General features: G+C 42.5%; 1 protein-coding gene across 2 annotated transcripts in view; it reads left to right on the top strand.

The window, feature by feature from the left end:
- drosha (drosha ribonuclease III) overlaps positions 1-15604 on the top strand; it is a 137180-nt gene that overhangs the window by 84450 nt on the left and 37126 nt on the right. For both annotated transcript variants that reach the window (XM_080417844.1, XM_080417843.1), the window contains exon 25: positions 9057-9101. In XM_080417844.1, coding sequence (XP_080273970.1) covers positions 9057-9101 — 45 coding nt within the window. The remainder of the gene's footprint in view (positions 1-9056; positions 9102-15604) is intronic.

Genomic DNA, 15604 nt, shown 5'->3' with positions numbered 1-15604 from the left:
TTTTAATTTTTTCTTATTTCCACACAACTCCTTTATGCTATATTAATGACATAGTTAAATATTGAAAATGGGTGGATTTCCCCTTTAAAGGTATCATGACATTCATTTTCACTTTTTTTATTTTCAATGTTTTATTTGGGGTTTTATGACCTCAATTAAACCCAAAAAACCTGAACTTAAAACATTCAGTGGATTTTCTGTGGTCTGGGGTTTTCTGAATAATTAGGCTGAAAAGTAATCTGAGCTTGGCCCTTCGACAGTGAGGTCACTGTCGAATAATCCCGCCCACTCTCCTCCTCGCCCCTCCCCTCCCCTATCCTTTCCTTTGGGGGGGGGGCGGAGCAGAGGCGATGATTGACAGGCAAAATCCCTCACCAGCGACACCCGCAGGCAAAGATTTCTTTTTTCATTGCAGTTGAAAAGGCTTTAGAAATGTGAGAGAAAAACACCTGCCATTGATCACTGGAATGGAATTTTCACTTAAAACTTTTTGTACACTTTTGAAGGACCAGGACAAAGACTTTGAATGTGGTGTAAAAGTGAATGTCATTAAACCTTTAAGGATTTAAAAACAAACAATACAATCTTAAAATGGATCCTAAAACGTAATGGGAGCAAGTGGAGGGAGGCCAGAATGGGTGTGATGTGTTCACGTTTTCGCGTCCCTGTTAAAAGGTGTGCGTTGAACTAGCTGCAGGCGAGAGAGGGAGGCGTGGGTGAAGCCGGCATAGAGGGCATTGCAGTAATCGAGGCGACTTGCCAGCAGTACCCGGTGTAAAAATCATGACCTCGGTTTTCCTTACATTGAAATTTAAAAAAATAAGTGTTTAAAAACCAGATTAGAGAAACAACAGCGCAGCATAAATTTAGTGGCTAAAGATACTGTAAAACCAGTAGTACAGTAAATGCCAGTTAGAAAAAAAGAGAGGCAGGCAGCTGTTAATTCTCAAAGGTAACATACACTGTAGGTAGTTTTACCTGAGCTGAGGTCGCACAGAGCAGCTGTTCAACAATGAGTTAACTTAGCACAGAAAACAAAGTTTGCATCAGGGACATAGAACAGCTGTATGAATTGCTAAAACATAATGTATTGACTTTTTTGGAGTCAGTTTTAATGTGAATCTCAGAGTACTGTTTCCTCTGCTCAGACTGAAAAAATGACACCCAGTGGTTGTCTACAAGCAGTCACTTTATTTAAAATGCTAACAATTTCAAGTGTCCCCCCAGTGGTAATGTGTGCCACTTCATGTTCAGTCCAAAGGGGAAAGGGACATAAATAGATGGATGGATGAATTAATGTACCTAAGTGGCAAATGATGGTCTCACTGCCAAAGGCATGATTCTCCAAGAGAATCGTGTCTTTATTTTGATCCAATCATTGCGGGACCGGGATGAGGCTCTGGGATCCTCTTCCCCAGGGATATACTGTAGTTCAAACAAGGTGATAGAAATTCTCGACTATGCTTGAGTTCCCTTGTATGTTACTTTTAAGGTCAGTGATGTGCTTCAGAAGTAACCAGAAGGCACATTAATTCATTCAACTGATGTGTGGGCGGCACTTTGAGTCACTGTGATACGCTCTCACAAAACATAAGCTAATGCTGTTAGGAGGTGCGAGTAGCAGCATCTAAAGAGGGAGATTCATCTTGAATCGCGTAGAGGTTTGCTGAGGCAGCACGGTGCCCGGGAAAACTCTTTTGCAGACTGGCGAAAAATCTGTTCCAACCCCTGGGGGCAACATCACGGGCCCTAACTTATCTCTCCAGAGGATTTGTGCGTTTGACTCAGAGAAAATGAAATATTCCATTTTGCCTTTTGATATGTAATTTTTAATAACACTTAAGAAGAAAATTACTTTAGAACAACAATAACTTGTCTGCTGTTCTGATGTTACCGTAATATCCTGTAGTGATTCGAGTAACCCTCTAGTAAACCAGCTTGTAGGCAGTGCAAAAGCAGGCTTACCAGCCAGCAACACTCCATTCTGTTCTCTTTCCCTCTGCCATTCCTTACAGTACCTTATACTACATTATATATCTCTTTCTCTTCCCAAAACAACCCAGATCACTGTCAGACTGACACACGTGAGCTTATAAAACAAAGGGGAAAACGTGACAGTATAGATTGAGGGACTTAATTACCTGTTGATTGGAAAACACAGTTCAGAACAGCACCCTCAATTTTCTATACCAGACAATATCTGGTCAGTGTCAACAGACTGAATTAGCTTCTTTGAGCGAGCAACAATTTTATTTATCAGAATTGATCAATTGTAACAGACGGTGGTGGCTTATATATTTTATCTACTGTATGGCAATTGATTGTGTATGGCAGTTGACACACACACACACACACACACACACACACACACACACACACACACACACACACACACACACACACACACTGTGCTGAAAAACATATCTCGATAGCGATACGTGTCATGTATATGACTAAAGGTTCACACTTCTTATTTGATAATAAGTGTAGCAACAGCAAACAAATTGACAACAAATTCGAATAGATAGTTTTTTTTAATCTAAATTAATTAGTCTGATTAACCACCAGCCCTGTATTATACTGTACTTCGTTGTACAACGGTGGCATGCAAAAATAGCGAGCACATCATAATTACAGTACAGATGTTGTCAGATAACTATGAGGGCAGCGTAATTAAAAGAATGTATTTATAGCAATGGAGGCAAACTATTGAAATAACTGTCATATTGAAGTCACATAGCCCTCTCTCTCTCTCCTCTCTCTCTCCTCTCTCTGTGCCTTTCTCTCTTACACAAAAGCTCACAAAACAAAAGCTTCCAAGTCTGACTTCATGACTGGCTCAGGACAAAGCAGCACCATGTAATCTCTTCCTCAGTATTAGGCACCCTGTGAATCTGGCGTGGCGGTCCACACATGGCTGTTCCCATTGTCACGTAGGGTTACTTTTGTCTCCTGGCCCATTAACTCACTGAGTGCCAGAATTATTTCTGGCTATGTTGTCCCGGTGCCAGAGATTTTTTCAAAGTAAAAAAAAAGTGCTTAGGAAGCGAGATACAGCCTTTTTCAGTTATAAGTTAAATAAGGAGTGGATGGAGCTGCAAATCTTCAGATAATGATATCTTTGGTTCTGAACAATTAAAAAAAAAAGTGTTTTACTATTTTTTCAAAAACACGTGAAACACGTGGCTGGCACGTTGCACCATAGCGGTAAAACACGTGAAACACGTGAATAGCACTCAATGAGTTAAGTTGTTTTATTTTTACCTTTGTCTGTGATGAGTCACCTAGTCCCCATTTTCCTGAGCGATGTGACCCTTTGGTGCTGGATTAGATATGATCCTTGCTCGTCCTCGAACACGTGGGTGTTTCTAATGCTTTCTACACACCCATTTAGGCAGAGAAATGCAGCGGTAAATCGCTACTGCTGATGGCGTGAATTTGGCGTTAAATATACAGAGTGGTAGCCATTGTATAATTGATTGGTTCTTGTAACATGAAACTTGTCATCTCTTGAATGACAGGGCCTGGCCCGCTGCGTGGCGGTCCAGGCACCCTAGGCTGCAATGCCAGCCTGACAGCGTGTTCGCGGGTTCGAATCCCGATCCAGACGACCTTTGCTGCGTGCCACTCCCCATCTCTAGTAGTCCTATCAATAAAGGCATAAAAGCCCCAAAGCTAAATCTTAAAAAAAAAAAATCTCTTGAATGACAGATTCCAAACCTAAATTTAACAGGTCAAAACAATTAATTAAAACAAATAATCCTTATGCACCCTCCCCCCCCCCCCACACACACACACACATTTTTTTCTAGCACCAATCACTGTAATGATGATCCTCACCTGCTGCCCATGAGTTAATTAATATACTGACAGTCATTAGCACCCCACCTTACACATGCAGCACCCCCCCGCCACCACTCAAAGACACCCCACATCCTGGCAAATGTGACTGAGGTTGCTGTGACGACTGAGGTTGCTGTGACAACGGAGGCGGTCGCCATAGCATCCGTGCTCGTCCGCATTTGGTAATTGTGTACGTGCAGTGCACTGTATGTTTTTTATCCCTTTCTCCCCAACCCTTCACTTACTGTGTGGCCTCATCTCCCTCTCCTACCTCCCTCTCTTCTAACTACTGTACCTTTAGAGCCTTTTTCGAACTTCCTTCCTCTTTCCTAATCTGTACTCTCCACCCCTTCCTCCCCCAGTAATGGGTAAAGGGGGTTTTAAAGCGACGTGCCTCGGCTTGCCTCTGGCAACGACAGCCCAAGCAGTGTTGCCAGATTCTGTGAGAGAAACAAGCAACCAGGTCTAGAAAAACCAGCCCAAAAGAAGCGACTATGGGCCACATGAGCACTTTAACATATACATCAGCTATTTTAAAATAGCAGATCTACAAGCTCACAACGCGTCGTGATGCGACGCGTTGTGAGCTTGTAGATCGGCTATTTTCAAATAAAATCTTGCGGGGAAATTATAATAAGCAGATCTGGCAACCCTGAGCCCAAGCAACAGCTGAGGGCTCCTTTTCAGTTACAGTATATCATACTATCTTACAGACATATTACTCTCCTAGTCCCTATACAACCCCGCTGTAGTTTAGTTTAGTTTAGTTTAGTTTAGTTTTATTTATAGTGCAACGCCACCCCAAGGGGTCTCTGTGCACTTCACAACAGGTCATACAAAAAAGAAACACAGTAAAATGTGCCCGAATGCATGGTCAAACAAATTACCATGCATGCGGCAGTACACAGTTCTGAAAAGTACAGAACGATAAAAAAGAAAAGAAAAGAGAATACATTTTGAACTCATATTTAAAACCACAGGGCAAGAACGTAGCAATAAACCACACGTTAGCAATACATTCACAAATAAAACTAGGGGGAACCATAATGCAGGGGAAAAAGATAGGTTTAAAGATGTTAAAAAAAATAACAGATCTAGTGATGCGCTATGAGCTTGTGTATCTGCTATTTTTGAATCGCCAAAGAAATCAAAAATGACACAGGCCGATGCTTTCCCCGTCTAAATGGGTTAAAGTCATATAGAATTCTGTAACGGTCATCATTGAGAGTATGTAGTCATTAAATCACAGCAGATATCTTCTTCATGGAATGTCAAACAAATCAACCTCATCTCGGTATCTCGGGGCGCCGGTAGAGTGTGCTAGCTTTACGTGCTGCTTACACGCAGGTTAAATGCTGGGCTGGCTGACGACTCCCTCCTTATGACAACACCTCACAGTAGCTGTCAGTGACCACAGACTCCATAGGAATCGATTCAAGTGTGTGTCCCATGGTTGTTTACTAGATGTTTGCCTGTGGTATTTCTCTTGACTTTCATTGTGTCAGTCTCAATAAGAAATAAAAAAGCAAGGCCAGTGAGTGGCCTGCCCCATTCTCATCTAATAGAAAAAAAACTAAGAATTGACTTTGCTTGAATTTGATTTATTCCTCACAAGCGCAAGGCAAGCACACATTGTTCCTTCATTTGTTTTTGCACTGAAGGACTCATGTCCTCTGCTCCACAATGTCGTTTTAGTGTTTTGTTTTGGTGTTTTTCTGTTACACCGTACCATGCGCACGCACACACACACGCACGCACGCACGCGCACACACACACACACACATACACGCTGTCTTATTTGTTTGCCTTTTTACACCGCCCCTTGCTTTCCATTTGTTATTTTCTCCACTTCACCCTGGCCTTTCACATGCTTCCTCTCAGTGTGTGTGTGTGTGCAGTTTTTGTTCGTCTTGTTCTGTTTAAGGAGTGGTAGAAGAGTGTGTGTGTGTGTGTGTGTGTGTGTGTGTGTGTTATGGCAGCAGCAGGCAGGTTATGGCTGTCACACACCCATCATAACTGCCGCCGTTAATGTAGTCGGTTGCAAAGTGATGTTCTGTGTGTGTGTGGTTTTTGTTTAGTTTGTTCTTCTTTTTTGAGTCTTTGGATTGGTAATTACTTAGAGCATGAATGTCCACAGTTGCACACACAAACATGCTGTGAAACTTATCATTTTCGCATCCTGCAAAAGACGTGCTTGTTTTGCTGACCACATCCTGTGAAAGAACCCCACCAAAGACTGTGGGTTTACCTGACCCACCAAACCCATGGCCAAACTTAAGCATACAGTACAGCGCCTAACCTTATAATTCAAATTGACTAAACCACATCAAACCCATGCCTAAACTTAACCTAATAAAAAGATCTAACCTTAACTAAATGTAATTAATTGAACCTCCGAAACCCATGTGTAAACGCAACTCTGTAATTTATAACCACGTGATTGCCCCCAACCAATCAAATTGCATAGTTAACGGAGGGTTGACGGCTGAATAGCCACAATTAATTTCCCCTCCATCACTATTGATCAGTAGGTCCTTATCTCTTGTGTTGATTTCTTATACAGCGCCACTCGAATTGATGGATTTATCGGCAGCCCCCCGGAGCTAGTGACCAATTTGTCAGGGCGCTCTGGACCCTGTCGGAGGAGAGAGCCATTATCTCCCAATCATAGATGTGCAGCAGCCCAAGGGGGGGGTGTGTGTGTGTGTGTGTGTGAGCTAATACAATAAGATGAGAGGCTACGTTTTTAAGCCATAGAAATTGTTTGTTTTTTTGTTCTTGAGCAATCTCAGCAGAGTCTATATATATCATCTAAAGGCCCTCACACACTGCACGCGTCACGGATGCGAGTGTCGCTGACGTGCATTAAAATATCTCTATATGTTTGGCTGTGTAATGCATTGGTTCTCAAAGTGGGGTCCCTTTATCCATATTTTATACTTTGGCTATTCAAAAATAGCAGATATACAGGCTCATAGCGCGGCACCATGTGCCACGCTATGAGCTTGTAGATCTGCTGTTTTTGAAAAATCGTGAACATTTGTGCAAATCTTTGAATATATATATTTTTTTAAAGCGAACATTTGTAACTCAAATCTTTGCTTCTGGGGGTCCCTGGAACAAAATATTTTGAGATGGGGGTCCGCGGCCAAATACATATCATTTTGGGGGTCCTTCACATGAAAAAGTTTGAGAACCACTGCTGTAATGTACTGTTGCTTCGCATTTTGTATAGAGCCTCCGTATTGCTCCCCGTAGGCTGTATAATTTATACCTTCCAGGCATATTACTCTCCCTATGTAACCCCACTGTAGGATCTTTTGTGGATCAAAATCATTATAGAATTGTATAACTGTCGCCATTGAGAGTACAGTCGTTAAATCTGTACGGAAATCACAAATTAACCTCATCTCGGTTTCTCTGTGAACCTGTCGAGTGTGCTTGCTTTACGTGCTACACGCAGGTTAAATGCAGGTCAGGCTGACAACTCCCTCCACAACAACAACAACTAAGATTGTTCAACTAAATAAAACATTTTCCGACTTGTTTTTCTTTTGTGTTTGTCTGTAGCATGACAGCTTCATCCTCCAAATAGCAGTGATTCATACGTCACCTCTGATGATGATTTGCACTCTCTGTAATTATACCTCCTGAGAGGGAGGGTGAGAGATAGAGAGAGAGAGAGACTCAGTGAGAGCTTAATCATTTAAACCTGTTGTCTGCTTTCTCCATAGAATGGATGTAATTGAATCATTCGCTGCTTTGCTCAGTGTGTATGGAATGTGGGTGGAGAGTTTGGCTTGTAATCACACATTTCATTCGTAGGCTGTCGCACACTTGTGCGCACTTCTTCCTTCGGTCCCTCCCTCCCTCTCTCTTTCTTTCTTATTTCTTCTATGCAGTTTTTATTTCTCTCTCATTGTCTTTCTTTCTCGGTCTCTCTCTGTCCCGCTCTCTTATTATTTAACTTGAATGTGAGACGGCAAGGCATGGCAAACGCGTGCGCACAGAGAGTGCTGTCGTGTGTCTGGTGTCTCATTTTGTGTGACCGCGATGGTACAGTCAAAGCAAGCAGACCCATTAGTCTGAGTGATCTACCCCACCTCCTAATTAACCAATAGGGGGGGGGGTCCTTTTTTTCCCGGAAAGTACATGTGTGCATACAGACTACCCAGAAGTGATCGTACCACATATTAATACCCTCTCCCACCACCACCACCACCACCTGTTTAGTTTAGTTTATTTCGATACACATCAACAGTATCACAAAACATTACACAGTCACTGTAATCCAACATTTCTTTCTGGTTGATCAAAAAGGCATAGGCTGAAGCTCAAAACGTATTTATGCCTATCCTTTATACACGTCGGTTTAATTTAGTGACATCAGTTACAAAGTTCATAGTAAATGAACACTCACAGATATTCCGTATTTACATTCAAGACTTCATACTTATACACACAATCACACACAAATATACACCTGAATGTGTATATCCCTTTATACACACATTCAAATATACACATGTGTGTGTGTGTGTGTGTGTGTGTGTGTGTGTGTGTGTGTGTGTGTGTGTGTGCACAATAGTATCAGTTACACCCTATACAATTAGAATAATAATTAGATACTGTGTAAAATTTATATTTTACATATATTATCATGTCTATATTTCTCCAAAATAATCTGCTTGAACTGTTTTTTTTATTGTATTACATTAAACCATTCCATAACGTCACTCCACCGCCAGATATGCACATGCTCTTCAGAGTGGTGTGAGCTTCAAGATGTTTCAAATTCAGTTCCCTTCTCAATTCATACCTTCCCTGCCTATCCTTGAACAGTTTTTGTATATTTCCATGCCTTGTAAATAATTTGTGCAGTGTTAAATTCAACTAGATCTAGAAACTTCAATGTCTTAGACCTTAACACATTGGTTGCGAAGCACCACCAACCTTGTGCTTCCCACCATCTTCGTCAACACCCCCCCCCTTCCCATCCAACCTCGTGCATCCCACCAGAGATAGGACACACCTCTCACGTTATGAAATGACTCAATCTGCATTCTTTCTGTGTCTAATGGAACCATATCACCTCTAACTATGTCTCCTTTTCTCTTTGCACCCTCCCCAAAATATCTCCTTTCTTCTCTATCCTCCTTCTATCACACCCGCCCCCTCCACTCCTCTCTCTCTCTCCCCCCTCCCTCCCACAGGATCTGCGTGAAGTTTGGCTCAACTACCCGCCTCATCCCTTACAGGTGGGTGAATATGTTGTATAATTTTTGCAGTTTATTTGGCTACTTCTGTTTTTTTAAAGGGCTATAACTTCTTAACAACTGTCTACACACACATCCACAAAAGAAACAAATATGCACGTAACATAGCATACGGTTGTTTGTACGCGATTTTGAACAACAATTTTTGGTAGTCTTACCGCGAGGCCCACATCACTCAGCCACTAGGGGCAGTAGAGAGCTAAAAAGCAGCCCAGTAATCCTTACCGGCCAGCATAGTTCATGTACTGTAGAAAGATAAATGCATTTTGACCATCAGATTATGACAAAACTGCTTGGTACATGAACGCACACACACACACACGCACACACGCACACACGCACACACGCACACACACGCAACAGACAATAAGACAGACAGACGGACACGCACACAGAGAGAGTGAACGCACATCATGGACAGAACATGGCTTGTGTAATAACTGGCATATCATGAAGATTTCACATTTTCTCACACGCACACACATGCAAAGTAACTGATTTAGTTTTCCCCTTTTTAACACATCACCCGCCAAGGTATTAAACATCGTTTGTTATCCCCTTGCCAGCGTAATTACCTTCATCGGATGATATTTGAAACGCCGTGGAGGCGACATTGTGTTCCAAATAAACAAAAAAGGCGGAGGGATGTGTGTATTCAGACGAACCACAACATTCCAACCGCCTGAGTTACAGCTGTTTTTCTAAAAATCCCATCGCCAGGGCGGGTGGAAGTGACGTTTTTTGGAACGATGTCACATCCACATACTTCTTCTCTGATTGACGATGGATCATCCCAGAGCTGTGTTACGGTGCCTAACGACTTTATGCGTGTTGGCGGGCCAAGTGCGCTATTTAACTCATTGAGTGCCAAGAATTGCCAGAATTATTTCAGAATGATGTTGTCCCAGTGCCAGAGTTTTTTGCCAAGTAAAAAAAAAGTGCTTAGAAAGCGAGATACAGCCTTTTTCAGTTCTTAGTTAAACAAGGAGTGGATGGAGCTGCAAATCTTCAGATGATGATATCTTGGGTTCTGAACATGTTTTTCAAAAAAATAAAAATAAACATATTTTTTTTTTACTATTTTTTCAAAAACACGTCAAACACATCATTGGCACGTTGCGCCATAGCTGTAAAAACACGTGAAACACGTTAATGGCACTCAATGAGTTAATAGAACGACTTTATGCGTGTATGGCAGGAATTGAGTTAAAAACCCAAAGTTTTGTTTTGTGAATACATGTGGGGTTTTCTTGTGTTCCTAACGGAGCAGTGCAGGTTGTTAGTCTTAGGACTGGACCGATGACTCTGCTGCCCTCTACAGTACGGGTCAGAGCAGGCCGTTCTAGCTGAGGACGCTCGGGTCCTTTTGTGTGTGTAATAGGATGCTGCAGATGGTCTATAGCAGTCTGTAATTGCCAGTGGCCTCTTCTATGTGATTGCCTGCTGGCTGCGGACGCAATTAGCCTTAACCCATTCAAATCGGGGAACGCATCTCTGTCATTTTAGATGTCTTTGGCTATTCAAAAATAGCAGATATACAAGCTCATAGCGGGGCACCGAGTATACATAGCCAATGTATTGCCAAAGTATAAAATAATGGTTATAGCTCAAAACTAAAATGACACAGATGCCTTCCCGGATTGAAGGGGTTAACCCATTAAGACCGGGAACGCATCTGTCATTTTAAGATTTCTTTGGCTATTCAAAAATAGCAGATATACAAGCTCATAGCGCGGCACCGAGTGCCGCGCTATGAGCTTGTATATCTGCTATTTTTGAAAAATCGTGAAAAAAATATTTTTAATATATCAAAAAATAAACATTTTTAGAATCGGCCTCAGGTCTTAATGCGTTAACAGGCAACCTGGCTCTGTCGCTGGGGTTACACTGGACGGGTGGCGGATGTGGTGAAGGTGTGTGTGCCGAGGACGCTGGAGGCCATCAGGGCCAACCACTCCCACCCCCCCGTCCACAGATCGAAGAACGAGTGAGCAAGAGGAAGGACTTATTGCATTTACCCCAAGATGAGGCCGGAGGGGCTTCGTCAGTCCTCTGTGCAGTTTGCTATGAGAATGTATAACGATGCACGCGTGGGGCAACGGTAATTGACTTTCTGTGACTCGGTAGCATTACGGCGTTGTGTGTGTTTTGTTTTTTTTTTGGGCGGTGAAACCACCCCTATAAGTGAGATTTGGAAAAATGTACATTTTCCTGCGCTGTGATCTGGGCCCAGGAAATTTGTACAATTATCCTGCGCTGTGATTGGCCAATCACAGTCTATTCAGGACTGTGATTGGCCAGTGTCACATGACACATGTGCATAGCCCTATATAAGCAACCATAACTTGAAAAAAACCAAAAATTTGTTTTTTTCAAGTTATGGTTTCGTCCATCATAAAGAGTGTTTCAATAAATGTATTTATCTTTTGTACATGATTGGTTGACTCCATTCAGTATTGTGATTAGCTAGCAAGACACCGCCCACTTCACACAGGGTGTGATTTTTTTACTAAATTTGGAGTAGCCAATTATTTTTTACTCCCTTTGTCTCCCCAAATTAGTCGTTATGCCAATTAATTCCCCCACACACACATTTCTGTGTTGTCACTGCTGTTGTATCCTACTGACTTACCTGCCAGTGAGGAGCCCCCACCCCCAATACTCCCCGCTGACGGGTGCCGCCCCCCAGCCTGTAGGATTACATGCAGTGACACACATCACCCTCCCCGCCCGACTGCCCTCCCCCGAACACGGGCCAATTGTGTTTGTGTAGACAGCCCGAGAAAGCCCGGATACACCACGGTGGATTCGAACCCACAACCTCTGAGGTGGTGGTGGTGGGCAGGGATGTTACCACTGTGCCACCCGAGTGCCTCGTGTGACTGTTGTATCATCCTAATGTTCCACTGTGTCAGCAAGACCTGCAGTCTCTCCCCTATAGTCTCTATTGTTCCTGTCAGCGCTGCGATGCACTGAGAAGAATGTTTTTTTTTCCTCATTGCTTTGCGTGATCTTGCTCACAAACATTGAACTTTCAATTTCAATTCAATTTTATTAAAGTGTCAAATCACAACAAGTTGTCTCAAGACACTTTACATGTATAGCAGAGACCCGACAGTTCTCGGCAAGCAATTGACAGTGTTTGTTTGAAATTGGCGAAATCAAAGATGCCGTAATGGGATTACAGCGCCCAAATTTTGCCTGTCAATCATCGGCTCTGCTCCCCCCCCCCCCCCCCCCAGGAAAGGATAAGGGAGGGGAGGGGCGAGGAGGAGAGTGGGCGGGATTAATGGCCTGTGACTTCACTGCCCAAGGGCCAAGCTCAGATTACTTTTCAGCCTAATTATTCAAAAAACCCCAGACCACAGAAAATCCACTGAATGTTCAAAGTTCAGATTTTTTGGGTGTAATTGAGGTCTTAAAACCCCCCAAAAAACATTTAAAAAAAAAAAAAAGTGAAAATGAATGTCATAGAACATTTAAAAACTGTCTGGGGTCCTCCCAAAAGCCTGAGTAGACGATAAAATTACCCATTTTTTAAAAACAAATGTGTAATATCCCTTTAATTTGTAATCGTGACAGCCCTAATCACAAGTAATACAAATGTTATGGGAACTACACCACGCTCAATTGCAGAGTGCTAGATAGGCTAGTGCAGACGGCCCAGCACATCGTTGGAGGTGAGCTTTTCCTCTCTCCAGGTACATGTACACCAAGTAGCGCATAGCCAAGGCAAAGCTGATCATCAACGGCACTCACCCCCCCACCAGCCACAATCTGTTCATGCTGCTATACTGTCAGGCAGCCAATACCACTGTATGAAACGCCAAACAGACTGAAGCCTGATTCATACTTCGTCCGCACGGCGGTGTCATGTATTAACCTATTAAGACCGGGAACGCATCTTTGTCATTTTTTAGATTTGAGCTAAAAAGCATTATTTTAAAGCGAACATTTAACTCAAATCTTTGCTTCTGGGGGTCCCTGGAACAAAAATATTTTGAGATGGGTGTCCGCGGCCAAATACATATAATTTTGGGGGTCCTTGACATGAAAAAGGTGGAGCACCACTGATATAGCAACATTACGTTTTTCAGAAAACAAACTGTTAGAAGACATTCTATCAACATTGTAGAATCGGCCTCAGGTCTTAAAGGGACACTTCACCCAAAAAAAACGTTGTTTCAATGGATTAGTCACCCCATGGAGACTTGAATTCATGGATATTTTTTTAGTTTTTTGTTCCGGTAGGAGAGACAACGACTCGTTGTGTCTCCTACAGGAACCGGTGCCGGTCATCAAATTATTGTCTTAGGAATGAGACAAAAACTAAAAAATATCCATGAATTCAAGTCTCCATGGGGTGACTAATCCATTAAGTTTTTTTTGGGTGAAATGTCCCTTTAATGCGTTAACCTGTACAACCTCAACGCATTTCGGATGTGTTGTGAGTTTGTAGGTCTGATAAACCATCCAAAACATTGTAGGGAATCCAACTACGTTTAATCGGTAGATTTGTGTAATTTATTTATGAATTTATGAATGTATTTATTTATGCATTTATTTATCTATGTAACTACTTACTCATTCATTCAGTTAGTCTGTACAAGAGCAATCGTAGTAAAAGTACAAAATGATGTATAATTAAGTCTGCTCAACGATTCAATTCATAATTTCACCCTTGGTGGAGTGTTATGCATAAAACATCATTCGCTACAATCTCTCGACCCCTGCCACCCACCCACATCTCCTTACAGTGAGCTGTACGTTAGAAAGCAGCTGCTGTGGTCAGGGTTGGGTTGGGTGGAGGGAGGGAGGAACCTCCGCCCGCGGTCTTTCCCACTTCCCTCTGCCAGGCATCAGCCAGGTTCATGGCTGAGACCTCGACACCACACGCTGTGCACGCCCAGGTTTCCTCTCGATGTTCCCTTGCCACCGGTGGTGTAAAGTAACTAAGTACATTTACTCAAGTACTGTACTTAAGTACACTTTTGAGGATTCTTTTTACTTTACTGGAGTATTTCCCATTTTCAATACTTTTACTTCTACTCCACTACATCTCAGAGACAAATATTGTACTTTTTCTCCACTACAAGTACTTGAAAACTTTAGTTACTAGTTACTTTGCAGATCTAAAATATTATATTATAGAACATACATTAACCACTTTAGCCCTATTTTGTACATAGGCTATTTGAAAATAGCCGATCTACAAGCTTGTAGATCTGCTTTTTTCAAACATTTTAGTACTTTTACTTTTGGTAATTTAAGTACATTTTGATACCAGTATTTTTGTACTTTTACTCGAGTAAATTTTTCATTACGGACTTTTACTTGTAACAGAGTACTTCTACATTGCAGTATTGATACTTTTACTTAAGTAAAACATTTGAGTACTTTTTCCACCCCTGCTTGCCACCGGGGTTGTGCGTGCGTGCGTGTGTGCGTGCGTTTTCCTGCATATATGCATGTTTGCATCAGTGTGTCAAACTGCCTATGTAGATTTTTTGGGGGGCTTTCTATGCCTTTATTTAGAGAGGGATAGGGAAAGTAGGCTGACAGGAAATGGGGAGTGAGATGGGGGGGGGGGGGGGGTGACACGCAGCAAAGGTCGTCAGGAACGGGAGTCGAACCGACGACACGCTGTCAGGCTGGCATTGCAGCCTAGGATGCCTGGACCGTCACGCTACGGCCCATAGGCCTGCCTATGCGTTTTTACCAGCAAAAAAAACAGCTGCCAGTCAATTTATTTTATTTTATGAAAGGATCCCCCATTAGCTGGTGCCATAGCAACCAGCTAGTTTCCCTGGGGACCACTGTCCACATAAAAACATACAAAACAAATACTGTTAAAAACAATAAATTGAAAATGCTAAATTTTAACATTTTGTATTGGACCTTTTACCACCGGTTGAGGGTATTCTAACAGCATCGATGCGAAGGAATACATATTCAAATTTGTACTCGTGCTAATTGATGAGGAAACGGGACCGTCTGAGCTCACGTATGGGACTCATAAGCTTGGCAACATGCCCAAGAGCACTGCCTCGAGGGTTACAAGGTGTTATTTATTTCATATTTTTTTTCCCCACACCTGCCCTAAGCAGAGTGCTGAGAGCGCGTTGAAAGGAAGAGCAGCAGGCGTAATGAGCGCCCATGCGGTATAAGTAATGGCGGGCATTGCGCAGATAATTGCGTTGCTTGCTGATGTTCAGCGTAAAGAGGGCGCACAAACCGACCACTTCCAGGTCTTTTGGTTTTGATACGTGCTAAGTCTTTGTCCTTTTGTGTTGCCGACTTCACACCGGCAAGTCATCATCGCAAACCCCAGACTCTCCACAGTCATTTTGCCAGAATGTGAATCAAGAAAGTGTGACATGCGCTTGATATGCTTTGTGTATGTACTGGGCTGAAAGAAGTGATGCTTTCTAGCCATATCAGGACTTTTTTTTTTGTGTGTTTTTTCTCTCTCATAAGTGGTATAC

The sequence above is a fragment of the Gymnoscopelus braueri genome, assembly GCF_963280865.1.
Source record: "Gymnoscopelus braueri genome assembly, chromosome: 21".
NCBI lineage: Eukaryota > Metazoa > Chordata > Actinopteri > Myctophiformes > Myctophidae > Gymnoscopelus > Gymnoscopelus braueri.
Note: the sequence above shows the minus strand (reverse complement) of the source record. Positions and strands in the feature narration are given on the sequence as shown.